Below are 19,529 nucleotides of genomic sequence, written 5' to 3'. Positions count from 1 at the left end.
TCTTTCTCAGCAACTTCACGGACCGCTGTTTCGAAGGTCTCATACCTATCAGAGATGGGTGTGGTGTCATCCATGCTCAAGACCTGGAATCTGTTTGATAGCTCCAGCTGAAATTGCTCCTTTGTATCAGGATCTTGCAACGTCTTCCAGTTGAATTTTGGTCTCTTGCAAGGTTTTCCTTTGCTAGTTCGCAGACTGGCAGCTAGACGGATGCTCACAATACGATGATCGGAGTCTACTTCGATCATCGTAGTGGACCTTTAATGAATATTAAAATATTTTAAACATGTTTAGAATGTCATAAGGATCATTGCATATAAATTTCAGCTTAATTGGAGCATTTTTGGTTAAAATGACCATTTTTTTAAAACCCCTGTGACCCCTTGGATGACCTCTGACGTAAGGAAATATTTTTATCATATTCTTTACTTCTTTCTCTTTCATTTGACACTTGGGGGTTCATACCTTCGTGGCATTTAAAGATATGTCCATTTCAGACCAAATGGTTGGTAAGTAAGGAGTGAGTGAGTGAGTGAGTGGTGAGTGAGTGAGTGAGGGAGTGAGTGAGTGAGTGAGTGAGTGAGTGAGTGAGTGAGTGAGTGAGAGTGAGTGAGTGAGTGAGTGAGTGAGTGAGTGAGTGAGTGAGTGAGTGAGTGAGTGAGTGAGTGAGTGAGTGAGTGAGTGAGTGAGTGAGGGGAGTGAGGTGGGTGTGTGAGTGAGTGAGTGGTGAGTGAGTGGGTGAGTGAGTGAGTGAGTGAGTGAGTGAGTGAGTGAGTGAGTGAGTAAGTAAGTAGGCCCTAAGTAAGTAAGTAAGTAAGTATTAAGTAAGTAAGCAAATAAGCAAGTAAGTAAGTAACATACACTAATATAGGCTGATACCATTTCATTGTTCAGCAAATGGACATTTTTACCGAAAAGCCTGCCCGTTCCGGTTTGGAACTGAAATAGACTGTCAACTCGATCGATCAAACCCAATATTTTAACCCTCGAACAGAATGATTTACGTGGTTGAAAGTCGCAGGGTAAATAAATAAAATCAATCAAGATTCCGATAATAAACTATAACTAAATGAATGAATAAATAAATAAACAAAAGTAAATAAAAAATAAATAGTAAATAAATAAAAGTAAATAAATAAATGAATAAATAACTAAGTTAAAAAAGTAAATCAATCAATCAATCAATCAATTAACCAATAAATAAATAGATAGATAGATAAATAAATAAATAAATAAATAAATAAATAAATAAATAAATAAATAAATAAATAAATAAATAAATAAATAAATAAATAAATAAATAAATAAATAAATAAATAAATAAATAAATAAATAAAAATAAAAAATAAAAAATACATAACTAAAAGGAGGGCAATTTTCGCCAACTTTTGGGCGTATTCTTGGGTGCAAAAAATAGCAATCATACAATTATATACTGGCGATGTCAACACAGATGTCAAAGGTCATGTAAAAAATAAGAGTCTCCAGTCGTCGCCAGACTCGTTTGTGTGGAAACAAATAAGAGAGAAAATAATGGGTTATTTTGGGCCAACAATTGTACTTTGAACCTCTCTTGTTAAGTAAATAGAGAGATAAATCTTATATGTCAACTAGGGACCATCGAATACGTGATTAAAAAGCTATGGCGCTGAGACCAAACCGATTACCAACCAGTCTTCGAGACCGGACTTTGATCACAACTTCAGATAGCACAACACGTAACAATATTAATGCTCAGAGTCTTGGTCAATCTGGGCAATTTTCTGGTAGTTCTGCTGATACATGTACATCAGGAGGCGGAGTCAGCACAGTCAACAGTGCAAGTTCATATGAGGGTGAGCCTAAATCAGAGTTTGATAAAAACTTTGTTAAATCAGCAAACCAGCACAGTTCACCGAACGGTGTTGCGCAGCTGGTAGGCACAAATGTCGCTCATCAGTCATCAATAAACTCTTCCAAAAAATCACCATTGGCTACTAACTCCAACTCAAGAACATCTCCTTCGCCCAATCCATCGCCGGCCGCTTCACCAGGACTTAATGCTCGATCATCAAATTCAACTCCGAGGACCTCATCACCAAAGTTGGTGGTAAAAGCGGCGCTCACAGACGATGAAGCAAAGTCTGACATTCAGAACTGGGTTCAAGATGGATTAAACAATTTAACAAGTTCAAATCAGAACAGATTATCTTTGCCAGGGTCAGGGACAGCATTTACTAGAATTAGTAGTTTACCGACTGCGCTGACTACGTTGTCGGATTCGGGAGAATCTTCGCTAAACAGTTCTAAGTCTTCTGGGTCTATGGATGGGAAAGATGACAAAGATGGGTAAGCAGTACTTTGTTTTGTATAATTTGATATGAAATATGATGTAAGAAACTACAAAGTGGTTATTATTTTGAACAAGATTTTAAGTAACATTGTTTTTAAAATCAGTTATAAAGTCTGCTGTTTGTTTCTCTTTTCAGGGATCCGTTTATATTTATGTCAATGTTTTGGTGTGTATCTTTGTTTACAGTGTACCTGGTGTATACTGTGGAAAGATAAAAAAAATCTTTGTTTATCAAAGGTTAGCAACAACTTTAAACTGTTGCGATTTGGTAGTTCACAGCATCTTGCGAATGGTAGTGAGCTTTGGCAAAAATTGCATTGCTCAATTCATAGCGAGCTTGTAGAAGAATCTAAATATCACAGATCTTTTGTAGGGCATTGAGTTATGTTGTAAAAAGGGCTGAAACAACAACACATAAAATATACATAACTCATTAGCAGCAATAAATTTTAAAGTTTTCAAAGTACCGTACCGTACTGACGCGAGTATAGTCCCACCCCGTTTTTGGGTGAACATTTTTCAAAATTGGGGGGTGGGACTATACTCGAATTTCGACCAACAATACCTCGTCTACCCTTAAAGCAAGTGATGAACTATCTCTTGAAGTGATATTTCAAACCGCCCTTGCATTCAACAATGAACATTACAGTACCAGTAGGTAGATGGAACTTACTTGAGAACTCTGGCTTTGAATTTGATAGTATATATACACACATTCGATGTTAGTTCCAGTAACTGTAACTCGTCGTACCTACACTGTGTAGAGAGGGTCTACAGCATCTCTGAGGTAAAACTGACAAATACAAGGTATATTTCTTGATGCTTGAAGTTTGGATTTCTTAAGCGTACAGTGCATCCCTATGTACCGCTGCAAGACTTCAGGTCAGTACATGTCATTATGTTTATGATAAAGACTGAAGTCTTGCTGGCAGGACTAATTCGATGTTAGAGTATGTTGCTATCGTGTTTTTGTAACAGATATTATTTATATTCTGGAAATGTTGGATCAAAGTTATTTCGAAGTCACCTACAACTTAAAGATTTGCATATATTTTGAACAGCACTTGTAAACTTTTGTTGAAGTGCAATATTATCGACATTTTTGATGCGATCACCTAGGCCTGTGTGATCGGCTGTGTTTACTTCTGAACTTCCATGCTTTTTTTTACATGTACCATAACGCATGTTTCACTTTCAGTGAATCTAGATTTTGAATGTAATGGTCTCTAGCCTCAAATGTGAAGTAATAATACTAGTATTGGTAAGCAAAATACCCATTTCTACCACATGTACAGCATTTTTTCTCTTCGCAAATTTGGAACTACAAATTTATCACTTTAAAATATTCAACAGCTTCCCCCACCCTATCCGGATGAGATGTAAAGCGATGGGCAATTGCTGAATTTTTTTATTCATTACTAGTCGCTTTTGCATTAACCATGTTAACATGTTGATGTGCAGCTACCGTGATGACAATTAAAATATTCAAAAGGCCACAAAACTGTAAAACACATATTTTATCCATTGTTGTCAATAATTAAATATATTTTGAAGTAATTCATCTCCAGAATTACATGTATAGATCCAGTTGGTAGGAAATGATTGGTTGATGCATTCATGTGACAAGCTTTTTGAAGTTTTTAGAAATTTTGTTTAATTGGAAACTAACTGCTTCAACAGAAATAAAAATCACAGTAAAAACAAAACAAAAAGGAACTAACCCAGACAAGCAAAGCATGTGCGGTAACTGTCAAACCATATATTGAAACAACAAAATGCTAGTATGAAAATTCGGGAACAAATTTACTACATAGTACAAACATTGAAGAAAAACAATGAAAATTTCCCCCAAATATTAACTTTTCTTGTTTTCTTTTAGATAGAGCTCTATCTACTACTGGTAATAAATGAAAAAATGCAAATGTAGGTCAGGGTTGAAAACAAACAAACCTGGGAAATCAACAAAGGGTGATGAGTACATGTAACTAGTGCTAGCATTTCAATAGAAAATGTTACAAACTGTCTGAAACTGCTTGTCAAACATAATGGCCATATGGTTTTGTAGTCCTTGCTCGAGAAGTCTAGCCACAAATTTGCTCACTGATGAGCTTCACATTCGAGGCTAAAGACTGGTGGTTGCATTTGAAATTTGATTCGCTGAATCACGACACTGTATAAACTGTAAAGTTTAGAAGTAAACACAGCCGATCACAATGGGCGATGGGCAGCATCAAAAATGTTGCTAAAATTGGACTTTAATTTTTAAAAAATAACAAAATATTGTCCTCTTCAAAATAGGCCTATAGTCCAAAGATACTCAATATGAGAATCTTTGTGTAGTCCATGGTCCAGTTGATGTGCAATGTTGTTATGTATTAAATGTCAGCCACGAAGTGAAAAGGAAAGGTCATACCTCATGTATCCTGTCAGACAGACTGACCAGTGTTGCCATGTCTTTTCAATGCCAAGGTGCAGCGATTTTGACTTGCCAGACCCCAGTGAATGGTTCACCAACGGTTCTCGAGTAGCCTAATTTTTAGGACTCAAAAAAAGTGCCCGATACCAGATAATTGGGTGGGTTTCGGGGGGACACTCACATAAATGGTCTGTACGCATATGTGTGACCAACAAAACAAGTTAAAAGGGGTGTTTTTTAGGCAAGGCAAGTTAGGCGCGTGACACATTTAGGGTCTAAAACACTAATTTTCAAGAAGTAGTTTTCTGACAGTGAACAACTTGTTTAGGGTACTTTTTCACATTTTTGGTAAATTACGAGTCCAAAAAGGGTAGGCCCTACAATGCCTACATTTGTTGCATTTTTACTAGCCAAAAACTCATGCCTGATGGGGTAAATTTTAAAATTACCTTTGGCATCACTGAGACTGACAAAGGTATCATTGTGATCCTGGTACTATATACATGGTACGGTACTGTAACAAGGTGTTATATTTTCAACCCAAATTATGGGTCCAATTATCAAGAAGTCACCAAATTTTTCTCCAAAACCAATGGTTTCTATCCAAGGGACAATGAAATGAAATCACCAAGAATTTCATTTGCAAATCACCCAATTTGTTTTTAATCATTGGTTTCTATAGGACAGGAAATTGTCAAAAGTCATGGGGAAAATCTTCAAAAGTCACCCAATTGAGCCACCAAATCGTGGGTTTGGGTCTGGCAACCTGATTAATCAATAACATGTGACCTCACAATCAATCAATCAATTTATTGGAATCACTTTTGTAACAGTGGCACATGCACTCATGTGCAGTGCATCCAACATAAAAATACAATTACATAGAACATCAATAAAAAAAAAAAAAGAAACATACTTATGCTTATATACAAATGTCTTACGTAAAAAGGATAATACACTTAAACAGAATTTACAAGCTAAATTTAACACTAGTACATCTAGTACACTTAACACGCCCACCCCACAAATATTCTACGTTTGTATACATAACCCCCGCATGCATCCCTCAATTCTCACTTTACAACATAATTATTATACATGTGCACAAAATATGGAGTGCATAATAAGTTAATATACAAATTTTACACAAATATAATATATACAATTGAGTAGCAAGATGGTTACATTTGAAGATTCTTAAGTGTGCTGTTTCTTTTGGCCCATGCTTTTTGAGATAACTCTTGCTATACGTATCAAAAATTTGACCTACTGCATTATCATATTGATAGATATCACTTAAAGCAAAATATAATTTAGTAAGATTTCCATTTGAAATGAAGCATTCCCATGCAGATTGGCAATTAATATCAATTAAAGATCTCTCTAGTTTATAAAATTCATCAATACGAATATCATTATATGCATCACATTGGTTTTATTTTGGGCTGGTGATCAATAATCCAATATGAATTGATTGTTATGTAATAAGCCTATTAACTGGGACATTTCCTGTCATGTGCAGATTAGACAAGGCCCACTCAAGTCATTTGATAAGAAGCGATTGAATTCGGTGTTGAAATGAGCAACATTTTGAGTTAACACCTGGCTTTACTCAGTCAAATTTTTTTCAAAAGTTTTCTCAGTCAAATTACAAGTAATAATTTTAATTTTGTCAGTAAATGACAGAACAAAACCATTATGCTTGATACTGTGTATTCCAAATCCTGGTGTGAAACTTAGTTAGGTGTGAAATTGGAGTACCTTTAGAATACCCTACCACATCGACGGCGCCATGAAGCTGCACCTTTTTGTAAAACTACACCGGCGTCGGTGCTTAATTACTTATTTATACGATAGATTTAAATTAAGTTAGAGGAATATGAGTCAGGTTTTTAGTGTTAGTACGATTAAATTATTGTGGTTACTTCTAGATATAATGTCATATTTGAATTTAAAGCATAATGAAATAACTATATTGCATTATATAATGACTTAGAAGTATTAATTATGCGTAATAGATTTTAATGTACTCAAGTAATAATGATTGATCGCATCAAAAGATGATGTTAATAAGCATGATATAATTATGATTAGTGTGACGTATAACAGGCCGATTGTAATTGGTTATGAATGATTATATAATTCTAATTATTATGATGGATTAGAGGGCGATGGTAGTTAATTAATAATTATGACATAATAATAATGAGTGTGAGGGATAAGAGGGTTGTTGTAAGTAATTAACAATGGTTGTTAATAGTGATTAAAGTTATATTGATAAGAGGAATGTTAATATTATTGTTAATGAGTGGTTTGATTAAGAATGAGTAGCATTTATTTCATGGAGTAAATACGTCAAGTATCATATATTGAATAATGAATAATGATGTGTTGGTGAATGAAGGTATCGTTGTTGCTGTGCTACAGCGACGCCGCGAAGCCTATCGCTGTTGCCGTGCTACAGCGACGGCGCGAAGCTAGACCTTTTATGAGGGGCCTACATCGACGGCGGTAAGGTAGACCTGCATGTATTTCCGTAAGGCTACACCGATGGTGCAAAGGTGCACCTTATGTAGGCCTCATATTAGCAAATATTGAGTGTGGTGGAGGAAGGTATCGTTGTTGCCGTGCTACAGCGACGGCGCAAAGCTCGACCTTTTTACAGGGCTACACCGACGGCGTGAAAGTATCGCTGTTGCCGTGCTACACCGACGGCGCGAAGGTGTCGTTGTTGCCGTGCTACAGCGACGGCGCAAAGCTAGACTTTTTTTGAGGGGCTAAACAGACTGCGCGAAGGTATACCTATTTCCGTATGGTAACACCGACGGCACTGAGGTATACCTTATTTGGTCATGTCACCAAATGAATGTAGGGGAGGTAGGTATCGCTGTTGCCGTGCTACAGCGACGGCGCGAAGCTATACCTTTTTACAGGGCTACACCGACTGCGCGAAGGTATCGCTGTTGCCGTGCTACTCCGACGGCGCGAAGGTGTCCTTGTTGTCGTGCTACAGTGAGCCGCGCGCACGCGATAGCGCGCGGACAGAGGACGGACGGACACGCCATAATTAGTATTAAGATGAAACAGAACTTGTAATTTAATCTTCCATCTTTATTCAGATTTGTCTTGAACGTAAGAACGCGGTCAATGTAAAGTACAGCTTGTGAGTGGTAGGGCGTTTTTATGAGCGATGTATAATCATGACAATTATTTTTATCATTATACTTAGCAAGGTCTTTTAAAAAGAAAACATTTGGTACAAAAATCATGGAAATCGGTAGTAGGGTTGTTGAGAAATTGTCGTTCAAAGTTCACACGGCGATGTCGCTGTAGCCCTGCAACAACGATAACCTTCCTCATAGGCTTCACATTAATGGGTGAATATTTATAAAGTTTGTTTGTTTGTTTGTTTGTTAATTAATTCATTAAAGTCTCTATCAAACGGCGATGTCGCTGTAGCCCTGCAACAACGATAACCTTCCTCATGGGCATAACATTAATAACTGAATATTGATCAAAGTTAATTGTTTTAACGTTAATTTATTAATTAAATTACTACAATGTTGTTTTGAATCTCTCTCGTTCGTTTATTTAATTTGGTGAATTAAGTGATTTATTTATTGCACTGAGTTAATCCATACATCATTCAATGTAATCCTATCATCGAGTTTCGCGCCGTCGGTGTAGCAGGGCTAAAACTAGGGTAGCTTCGGCGACGGCCAAATGTGGTAGGGTATAGTAAAGCTTAGCCGTGAAATTTAGTTCTAGTTTTAAAGATTTTCGATTTTACACAGGCTTCAACATGGCCCATGAGCTTTTTTTTTGATGAACTTTTTAGCGCTTACAAATTTGAGGAATGCTGTCAAGTTACTAACTGTAGTAGGGTCATTATTTCTCAATTCACCCAATGGGAAACACCTCACCCCTTCAAATTTGTTCAAAATTGGTATACAGGGTGATTTTGGCTGGCAAAGCTCATATTTCAAATTTTAGCTTAATCGGACGTACGGTTTTCGGCGCTATGCCCGCCCATTTTGGCGATTTGGTGAAAAATGGTAGCCCATCAATATTATCGCGACCATATCTCCGTAACCGTAGGTCCTACTGAGCTGAAATTGGTGTCATTATTTAGCTAATCTCTCAAAGAATCCAAATCTGCTATCATTTAGTATGTAGGAGTAAAGAAAATTTGTGACCTTTTTTCTGTACTTTGACCTTGAATTTGACCTTGTTGCCCACGTGACCGCGAGACGAATTTGCGTTGGAATTACACCACCATATGTTGTCTACAAAATATCAAAAAATTGGAGGGGTAATATTTTTTGTTTTTTTTGCTAGACTTTCACAAAGCAAGCATGCAGGTGAAAACATAAGTATTTAATGCATGTACATATAGGCTTATATACAATTGGCCTATATTATAATAGTATCATGTGTACAATAAAAGTCAATATACTGAGCCTACATACAAAATTACAGTTTTTCAACCACATGCTTGCTTTATGAAAGCCTAGCAAGAAAACAAAAAATATTACCCCTCCAATTTTTTTATATTATGTAGACAACATATGGAGGTGTAATTCCAACATAAATTAGCCTCACGGTCACGTGGCAAGCAACAAGGTCAAATTCAAGGTCAAAGTACAGAAAAAAAGGTCATATTTTTTTCTTCCTCCTACACACTAAATGATAGTAGATTTGGATTCTTTGAGAGATTAGCTAAAAAATGACACCAATTTCAGCTCAGTAGGACCTACGGTTACGGAGATATGGTCGCAACAATATTGATGGGCGCGCCATTTTTCGCCGAAATCGCCAAAAATGGGTGGGGCATAGCGAAAACCGTACGTCCGATTAAGCTAAAATTTGAAATTTGAGCTTTGCCAGCCAAAATCACCCTGTATACCAATTTTGAACAAATTTGAAGGGGGTGAGGTGTAAAATCATATTTTTTTTGGGTGATTTGAGAAATAATGACCCAGTACTAGTAAACAATCTAAAGATTTCACAAAACCTCTGCAAAAGGTTACGCAGCCATTACAGCCTTAATGAAGAACTTGAACTGGGTGCCGCTCAAGACTACATGTAGTCTGACCAGTCTCTACAAAATGATCAACGGCCAACTAGACATTAAATATCAAGATTTCATACAACCCAAGCCACCTACATGTAGATCTTGCTGCGGACACAACAACACATTAGCACTGACACATTCACCAACTCCTTCTTCATTCGTACTACCCCAGAATGGAACCAGCTTCTACTGGACACAGTCAACCAAGCAATACCAGCCTCCTTCAAGTCATCATTAATTACGGACCCCTCAATTTAACTGACCACTCTCTCCCCCCAGTTAAAACTCTCACCTGAGTATTTGGAGGAACAACAACCAAGTACCAAGTACAAAAGCTTACAAATTCATACGCCTATACTATAGCTTCAGAATTGATCGTATTCACAATATTTCAACATAAATTTTAGAATAAAAAATTCTTTCTGTTTTCTAGTGATTAATACTCTAGTTCTGAAGCTATAGGCACATACGACTGTTACTTTTTGCGAGCATATATTTGGTTAGTAGATTTACCAAATTATACCCGCATGCAATGCAGGGTATCTTCTTATCCTTGGGTTTCATCTTCTTTATCTATGCCTGTGCAACAGGGCATAGATATTCTGCTTATGCTCTTTATACCCGCATGCGAAGCATGGACGGGTATATTGCCATCCTGTGGTTTCTTCTCCTCCTCCTCCTCCTCCTCCTCCTTCTCCGTCCATCAAACACATCATTCTGTCAAGGCTAGCGCTAAAACTACAAAGGCCCTGGGGCCCATATGTGGTACACTTATGGGTCCTACCCCGTAGAAGTGCCTTTTGCCCATCTTGGCCCCAGAGGTCAAAGGTCACGGGCCCCAGGGGCCCAAATGTGAAAATACAAAGCAAGCCATTTCTCATCAAATGAAGCAGCCTCAGGGCCCTGAGTTGGTACACGGATAGCCCTAGGGCTACTCTATATTTTCAAATATACAAGAGCCCCATATGTTATATATTATGGGCCCCAGGGGCCCAAATGTTAAAATATAGTGCAACAGATTGACACGCCTAGCTCTAAAAGTACAAGATCACTAGGGCTCATATGTGGCATATGTATGGGCCCTAAGTTGTAGATGTACCTTTTGCCCATTTTGGTCCCAGATGTACAAGGCTGGGGGCCCTATATAGGGGCCCTAATGTTAAAACAAAGGGCCGGCCGTTTCTCAGCAAATAAAGTAGCTACAGGGTTCAGATTTGGTACACAGATAGGTCTTTTAGTATTATATTGTCATATGTATATATAATCCCCATATGTCACATAATATGGGCCCCAGGGCCCCAAACGCTAAAACATAGGGCCGGCCGTTACTCAGTAAATAAAGCAGCTACAGTGCCCAGCTTAGAATCTACTGATAGCATTTGAGAATTATCAACATAATATGTACATTCATGAGCCTCATAAGGGAACAAACCAAAAGTTCGATGAAGCCCTATAAACGAAAGTCCTTTCGTTAGAAGGCTAACCCCCTCCCCCCTCCCCTCTAACGTAAGCTAACGTAAGTGTCAAATATCGAACATTCCAACCCATATTCATTGGGCACAGGGCCGCCGCTGTGGTCGATGAGTTTGTGGAGGGGTGCGACACCGGAGTGCGACATAGCCGGGGACATAGCTAGGATATTCATGATATTGATCACGTTTAAGAAACAATAATTCTATTTTATTTTGAAATATTGTTCTTCATAAAGAAATTAGGACTTGCTGGATTTTCAAATAAACTTAATCAAACTGCGATACAGCTGCTTTAAAAATGAATTTACAAGTTGCAGGTTGTGAGTACTGCACTCTATAGGCCTATTTAGGCCTATTTGAAATCATTTTGAAGCAACCACTGTAAAATGTCAATATCGTACTTCAGAAAATACTAAAATTTTACAATTAGGCCTATATATTAAATCCTTAAAACAGATCAACTTTGAGCGATGTTTTAAGGGACCGATCGTTATTTACGGCAGGGGGGGAATGGGTGTTTTGGCAAAAATATCGACAAAAAATTTCGCGTTCCCCCCTCGCGTCCGCTCAAAATTTTCGCGTTCCCCCTTGTTTTCCCAATTTTCTCCATTTAAAATTTTACAATCCCCCTCCTGGTTCAACTAAAAATTTCAGGTTCCCCCCTCAAGACCACAAAAAATTTCGTGTTCCCCCTAAATTTACCCATTCCCCCTGCCATAAATAACGATCGCTCCCTAACTACTTCTTTACAAACGTAATCGGACTTTTTGACCCCCTCCCTCCCTAACGAAAGGACTTTCGTTTATATGATATGGTTTCATCGAACTTTTGGGTTGATCCCTAATGGTATACGTGCACATTTCATCGGAAGTAAAAATCACATGCACTGCTGCGCAACCAGGGATTTTAAAATTTTTGGGATATGACAGCACCGCAGCACCCGTATTTGGCGGCCATGCGTGTACGCAGGATAAATCCTCCAGTCTCGAATATACGCACGGCCGTTACACTGTGCTGTACTCGACTCGAACGAGCCGCCGCCATGTTTGTCCGCCATTTTGCGAGTGAGAGGCCAGGGACTCAGGCTAGTGTACGGGGTGCTGGAGTGGAACCAAAACAACAGCGGGAATCTCTGGTAAAATCGAACTGGAAACGTCGGCACGCATTATGACACATACCAGCGAAATTTTCTGTCAGGGGCTTGGTACAACCGGAGCCATAGTTTAGCAGAATATCGAAACCCACGGTACGGTGAGTATTTCAATGTGTAATATAATATGAAGTGATTTTTATTAATGTTAGTGAATTACACGACCATTTTATATTTGAAATACATCCCGGCGAACTGTGGATGATGTTAGATTCTCTATTATCATGATTATTTATTCTGTACCTCCATGGTTTAACGGCCTTTGCATCGGGGCTTGAGATTGGAATTCCAATTTCCTTTCTGATGAAGCAGAGAAGTAAGGCTGCCGGGGGGACAGGGGCATTAATTGCCTGATTGGGCCCCGCCCCCCTAATTCAATGAAAAAGAGCAAAAAGGGAGAGATAGAGGAAAAAGATAGAGATAGAGATGAGGATAGAGAGCCACGCCACTTTGTAAGGGCTAAGAGCATGAAGAGTAAAATTGTGTTTGGGAGTGGCCTCTCTCCTCTCTCCTCTTCCTTGCTATATTCTTCCATTTCTTGCTTTACTTAGCTATCTGGGCTAGCAAGCCTACACTGGCTATCCAGGCTTGTGCATTTAGCGTGTCAATGTCCCTCACGGACCAACCTGGGTAAACAACAACCTATTTATACGTCGAAAATGCCGCCTGTCAACTGACAGTGAGTGAAGTGTATACATGTATATGTAACTATGTGATCAGAAGCGTACACATCATAAATATGTACCGTCACACGAATATTAGCCTGTCATGCATTGATCATTTGGCCGGGTATTGGCACTGCAGGGAGAGTGTGTTTGTAGTGTATAAATAAATAAAACCTTTGTCCAATGAAATGAAATGTAATGAACTTTTAAATGTAAAAATAGGCATCGGGGTTAGTTGAAACTTTTGAGGTGGGGTTAGTTGAAACGTGAAAATCGCATAGAAAAATATGGTTAAAAATTTGACTTTTTAAAAATTTGTAACATGTTTACCATTTCTTCAATATTGCTTTAATATGGTTAAAAGCAATAATACAAGCAAAAAGTGCACACAGAAAGTACATTTTATAATATTTTAGGCTTCTCATATTTTTGTCCATGGTGACACTCGTCACCTTGTGTCCAAAGTATTGACCCAGCGCTCCCACATATTTATTTATTCATTTTTTCACACTGATTGTATGTTAAAGGGTGCCTTCAAGGGAAGTATAACCCTAACAACACAATAATAATTATTTTGAAATTTTTACAAGCCATGTTTCAACTAACTCCACCCTATGTTTCAACTTACCCCAGGGGTGGGGTTAGTTGAAACACTTTTTTTCAAATTTTCAAATTGGATTATATGAATAATCATAAGCAGGTCCAATAAAATTTAAGGCTGTATTTGTAGCATGTATGTATATGTTTATACTGATATGGTTAGTGTTTCTTGAATGTAATCGGTTTTGCGTTAAAAAGACGATTTTGTGAAAAATGTTTCAACTAACCCCAATCTCCCCTACTCTTTGTTTATTCATCATTATTGTTGATATTATTAAAGTCAGAAAATGGCAAGTAGAAGTATAGTTGAAAGTTATTTTAAAGGAGAAAATTATAAATAAAAATAAAATAATTAATTATTTTGAGATTTTCAATTTTGGACGCGGCGGTAAACAGGAAACTAATAATCAAGTGCGAAGGGCCTTACCATGATTACAGTTTCTACTCCGCCTGTCATCTGTAATTTAAAAAAAAAATTATATCTTTATTTTAATAATGATTTTTCGTATATTTATATTCTTATTCTTGTGTTGCTAGCAAGTTGGAAATATAGGGCTGCTTTTTACATCGATAGTAGGCCTACATACTACGCCTACGGTACTTCCAATCTCTTGCATGCTCTATTTTATGATGATAGCGATACCGCAAAAAACACATATTTGAACCTTTGTGAACTTTTGGAACTAAAAAAGGCAGGACTACTGACTGAATTTGTGTTAGTGACTACACTCTCTACATTGAGTGCATTCAGTACAGAACAAATTAAAATGTTAAGGTTTGCTTGACTTTTCGGATAGCAAAGTTTCCACATATTTTTTGTGGGAGAGCACATCAGACATAGGCCTATCGAATTTCATTTTGAAAACGAGGATGTCCTTTTTAAAATTTCGTGATCAATATACACATTTCATTACAAATGATTAGAAATTCATCTAGATTTTTTCCCAAAAACACCAAAAAAAAAAAGGTCTTTTTTTTTTTTTTTTTGCAGTAGAACATATTGAAAAAGCTGGGCCAGTAAATTTATTGCAGGGCCACTAGATTTGCCATTTCACTGGCCAGTAGATAACTGCAACCTAAGTCTGTCCCTGCCCCCGCCAGTAGTTGGCGAACAATCCTGGCTGGGGTGGAGTCAAACGGCGATACCAGTACAGTAGCTACACCACTAATATTTGTAATTGGAGTGTTCCATAGCTCATGAGCTGGAAATCAACCAGATTGTGTCAACCTGTAATTGCAGATCTAGTATATCAGTGATATCGAGCTAGTGTTCAGAAATAGGCTGAATAGCCTACTTGGGGGGGGGACTTAGTACAAATGACCATCCGGGGACATGCCGCAAATATGGGTAGCATTTTTGGCCTTTTGGTATATCAATGACCACTTTTTCTAAGCCAAGTTTGGTATAGGAATGGGTCTTTTTTTTTCAAATTTTTTGGGAAAATTTGTAAAAACTAAGACAATATGGGTTAAATTTGGCCAAAATTTTTTAATTTTGGTATATCAATGGGTCCAAATGTCTTGAAAATTTGGTATATTTATAGGTCCACTTTTAAATTCTTGGCGGCACACCTCAACCAAATTCAAACTTATGTACCCCCCAGGAGGTGGGGTGGGGGTTGGAGAATATGGAGGGGGGTCTGAAAATGTTTAACACAAAAAAGAGGCATTATTTTTTTTAATGATTTTTTTCAGTACCTCATACAACTGAGTGACGAGATAAGTCCAGTAGGGTTGTGTATTTTTTGGCCCATTTTGGCAATAACAATTGGAAAAACATTTTGCACTTCGTTTATTTCAAGTAGACCTAGTACAGGCATTTTTTGAAGCCAGTTATCAGTACAAATTTACTCCCCTTGAATTTTGCTAAGACTAGGGGCTGTGCAATAATTATGCATACTCCAGGTAGCGAATTCGCAAAATGGTGTGCCAAAATTGCTTGCCCCTGCTTTTAACATGCCTAAAAATATTTGTCCCCCCTTCGACCTTGGTCTACCAAATAATGTTGGCCCCGCTTTGTATGTCAGATTTTTTGGGAACCTGAAAATTCTCTAATTATGTGAAGCGAGTGCAGCGAGCAGAAAATTTCGCATATTTGAATGTTTTGTAACAACATGTTTCTACACCTTTTTAGGGCGTATTAAATATCAAAACGATGCCCAAATATCTGTTCCAAAAATTGCTTTCATTAGGGGCGTAGCAAGCGGGCAGAGAGGGTGAACGAAGTCCAGCGGGTTCCAGGGATCAGAAGCCCTAAGCTAAAGCGAAAATGAAATAAGGAGGATAAAGGAGATGGGCCACGCACTGCTCCTTGTCCACATGGGCCCCTGAGGCTCTTGCTACGCCCCTGCTTGCCCCTTTTGTCCCCTATTATTCACCGCCCTAGGGTACACATAATTATTGCACTACCCCTTACCATGTTTACTGGGCTAGCCAGCTCCATCTACTACCTGTCAGATTGTCTACTGACAGAAATCGCCCAGAATTGGCCTATGAATTTTTCTATGTAGCCTGGTATGCCTAACACCTTGATTTGGGGCTAAAATATTGTAAAATATTGCAAATTGGGGCAGTATATACCAAATGTCACCTTGCTTTGTGGGTAATTTGAAAATGTCCATGCACGGCCTCTGAGAAGTAAAAATGTTTAGCTGTAACTGCATTAGGCCAAGTAAAATAAATAACATGTATATCGTTCTCACTTTCTCAAAATTGGGGGAGGGAGGCCCTTACTATTTGTTAATTTGTTACAAGTTTAATTATTATTCATTTCTGTGTAAAATTGCAATTGCAAAGACATGTGAGGGACCTCAAATAGAAACAAAATATATCTCCTGAGTAGGCAGTTGGACAACCGCATCTTAAACATTTTTATGAAGATTATCCAAAGCTATAATATGATGCTTACTAAACTTTTGGCTTCAGTTTTTAACCATTTCCGACATACCAGATCTGTTTTCGCTTTAAACAACATATTTAAATAACCAAAAATCACATTTGCAGAACTTTTATTTTATAGCTGAGATTTAAAAGTATAATCGTGGGTAATTTCAACATCCTGACACGTACGATAACTGAGATATGACGATGGAGGTAGAACTTTTTGAATGACCCTCGTATTTCCATGAAAGTCACAGAATAAGTACCGTAGGTGACATGTGTGCCATTGTATTGCATTTATCAAAATTTTCAAACACGGTATAGATCATTGTGGGACACCCTGTATTTTTTCCTACTGGAGGAGGGTTAATTTTTTTTTCAATATTCCTAAAGGGGTCAGTAAGTTTTTTAGGCTAAGGGACTGTGTAATAATTATGAGCCTTTGCTGGTGGTGGAGTTAATCAGCATGATAAATAATGCTGATTTGCTTTCCCCCTCCAAGAATCTTGGCCTTTCAAAATGAGCTTGCGCCCTCCTGTATATAGTGTATAATTTGACCTATTTGTGATGTTTGCTTCTTGAGTTATTAACAGAAAGACCTATGACCTTTGACCTGCAATGACCCTTAAAACCACCTCAACAGCCCACACTTTGGTACTATAAGAAATATTGGATCGATGCGTCGAGGCGTGAGGTCTAAGGTCATTTGAGGTCAACTTGTAAAATAGAATAAAAATGAAAAGGTGTCTTAAATGAATTAATACTATGCATGATGTTCATGCACTACCCATATCTTCGGACGACCTATTTGGGACCACTATCCCTATTTTCTTACTTCTATTGGTAAAAGAAAGCCAGGCCCGGCCGGTGAGACCTGTGGTTCGAGAACCGCCTTGTTTAGGCCCGGTGTTTAGGTTTCCACATATTTTATTTCCTACACAGCATCAGGGTTTGTCTTTTTCTTGTCATTGTATACTTTTTTTTAAATTTTTCTTCATTATTCAAGTTAAAACTAACAATCTCATCCATTCTGAGCTTGAGGTCTGTGTCATGATATGATGCTGTCTTATTTGTGTGATGATTGTTCAAATTACATTGATTATTGCATAGCTCATGTTTGTTTACAATTTACATACATGTATAATTGCACTGTTGTAAAGGTAAATGCTCATGGTATGTACATGTTAGGAAATGTTTTCAATATAGTTCTGTTGTATGTTGAGGGCCATGCTATTATTTTTTATCAAACATGGCAGATGTTAAAATAATTTTAATGAAATGTCATTTGATGTATTTGAAACCTATAAATGCTGATAAATATATTGTTTGCAAGATCGCCTGGTAAAATTTTTTGACCTCTTCATCAAGTTGGAATGCAGAACTCCCCATTCCAGAAAAATACAGCACTAATTTTTTGGGATTAAAAATATTATCAAGTTCTGCCAAATGAAACATTACATAGCTCAATCATAATCATTCATTTAGTACTAGCTGGAGATAAAACAAAAAGTTCACTATTTTAATAGTTTCTTGACCAAAGAGCCAATAACAAGTCTAAGCATTCAAAATCTTGTGTATGTGCCAACATTTTGGACTAATTTTCACTTTTTGGTGTTACTGTAATTAAATGATTGGTTATAAAAATGAAACATGCATGTCTTTTCCAAAACTTACAATGCATAAACTGAAATTAGTTTTTGGGTGTGATTGTCATAGCATACGAAAAACGCACTAACAATGCATTTTTTAGCGCTTATTTCCAAATATTGGCCAAATATTAAAATTTGACTTTTATTGCCAGTTAGGATGAACTAAAGGATTAGGATTTAGCTATGTTTCATTTGGCAAAACAGGATTTTTTTTTTTAAAGGAGTATTTCGTGATCCTAGTATCCTCTTTTTATGACATTTTTCAGTACATATCCACGAAAAAAGCCTATTCCCAAAATTTCAGTTGATTCCGATTTTGCGTTTGCGAGTTATGCATGATTATGTGTATTACACTGCTCCATAGACAATGCGTTGTAATTTCGTTCTGGTGCACCAGAACGAAATTCAAATTTCACGATATCTTTGCAAAAGCGAATTAATCTGCAAGAAATATTTTGTACATAAACATTATGTAGCCAGAGGTTTCCAGTGATATAAAAATCTCAACTTTTTTTGAGAAAAGTGGGGGATGAGGCTGTGGATCACTTAAATGCCCCTTTAATCCCAAAAATGGGGATTAGAGACTGTCACTTCAGTTACACAGAATCTCAGTACCAGTACAGAGGTGTTACCATTTAATGACCAATTTGATTATATTCATAATGTTGAAGTTGACAGCAATGAACATTTTGGGGTTAATTGATATTAGTTTAATTTGAATGATAAAATATTTACTTTTTGTTCAATTTATAACCCAAATAATGATTCTCCTGAATAAACATTAAAAAGCAAAGCGGCCAACGAGGAGCTTCAGAGAGGAGTTGTCATGGTCCCATACAGGCACTGAACAAGTGCTAGACTGATCTTTCCAAGAGGAAATAAACTGCCTTCAAAGAAAAACTTATAATTTTTCACAAGGTCATATCTTAAAATCCTCTCCATAAAAATGAACAAAAATTGCACACAGAATTACTTCAATACTCTACTCTAAACACTGGTCAGTAACCAAACAGTTGTCCAACTGACACAACAGCAAAATGCACTGACATGGAACACCTTCCTGGACCACATTCACATCCCAACAGACTTCTTTTGCTGGGTTCCAATTATTCGCCTGTACATGAACAAAAATTACACACAGGATTACTTCAATACTCTACTCTAAACACATATCAGTAACCAAGCAGTGTTCCAACTGACACAGCAGTAAAATGCACTGACACGGAACAGCTTCCGGGACCACATTCACAGGCGAATAATTGGAACCCAGCCAAAGAAATCTGTTGGGCTG

The 19,529-nt window shown here is 37.5% G+C and overlaps 1 protein-coding gene across 1 annotated transcript in view; it reads left to right on the top strand.

The window, feature by feature from the left end:
* Positions 1 to 1,495: 1,495 nt before the first annotated feature.
* LOC140170396 (protein Aster-B-like) overlaps positions 1,496 to 19,529 on the top strand; it is a 114,505-nt gene continuing 96,471 nt past the window's right edge. The window contains exon 1 of the mRNA XM_072193771.1: positions 1,496 to 2,328. Within this exon, the coding sequence (XP_072049872.1) occupies positions 1,643 to 2,328 (686 nt within the window). The 5' untranslated portion in view covers positions 1,496 to 1,642. The remainder of the gene's footprint in view (positions 2,329 to 19,529) is intronic.

The sequence above is a fragment of the Amphiura filiformis genome, chromosome 14 (assembly GCF_039555335.1).
Source record: "Amphiura filiformis chromosome 14, Afil_fr2py, whole genome shotgun sequence".
NCBI classification, from domain to species: Eukaryota; Metazoa; Echinodermata; class Ophiuroidea; order Amphilepidida; family Amphiuridae; genus Amphiura; species Amphiura filiformis.
The sequence above is the reverse complement of the archived record's forward strand: the minus strand, read 5'-3'. Positions and strand labels throughout refer to the sequence as shown.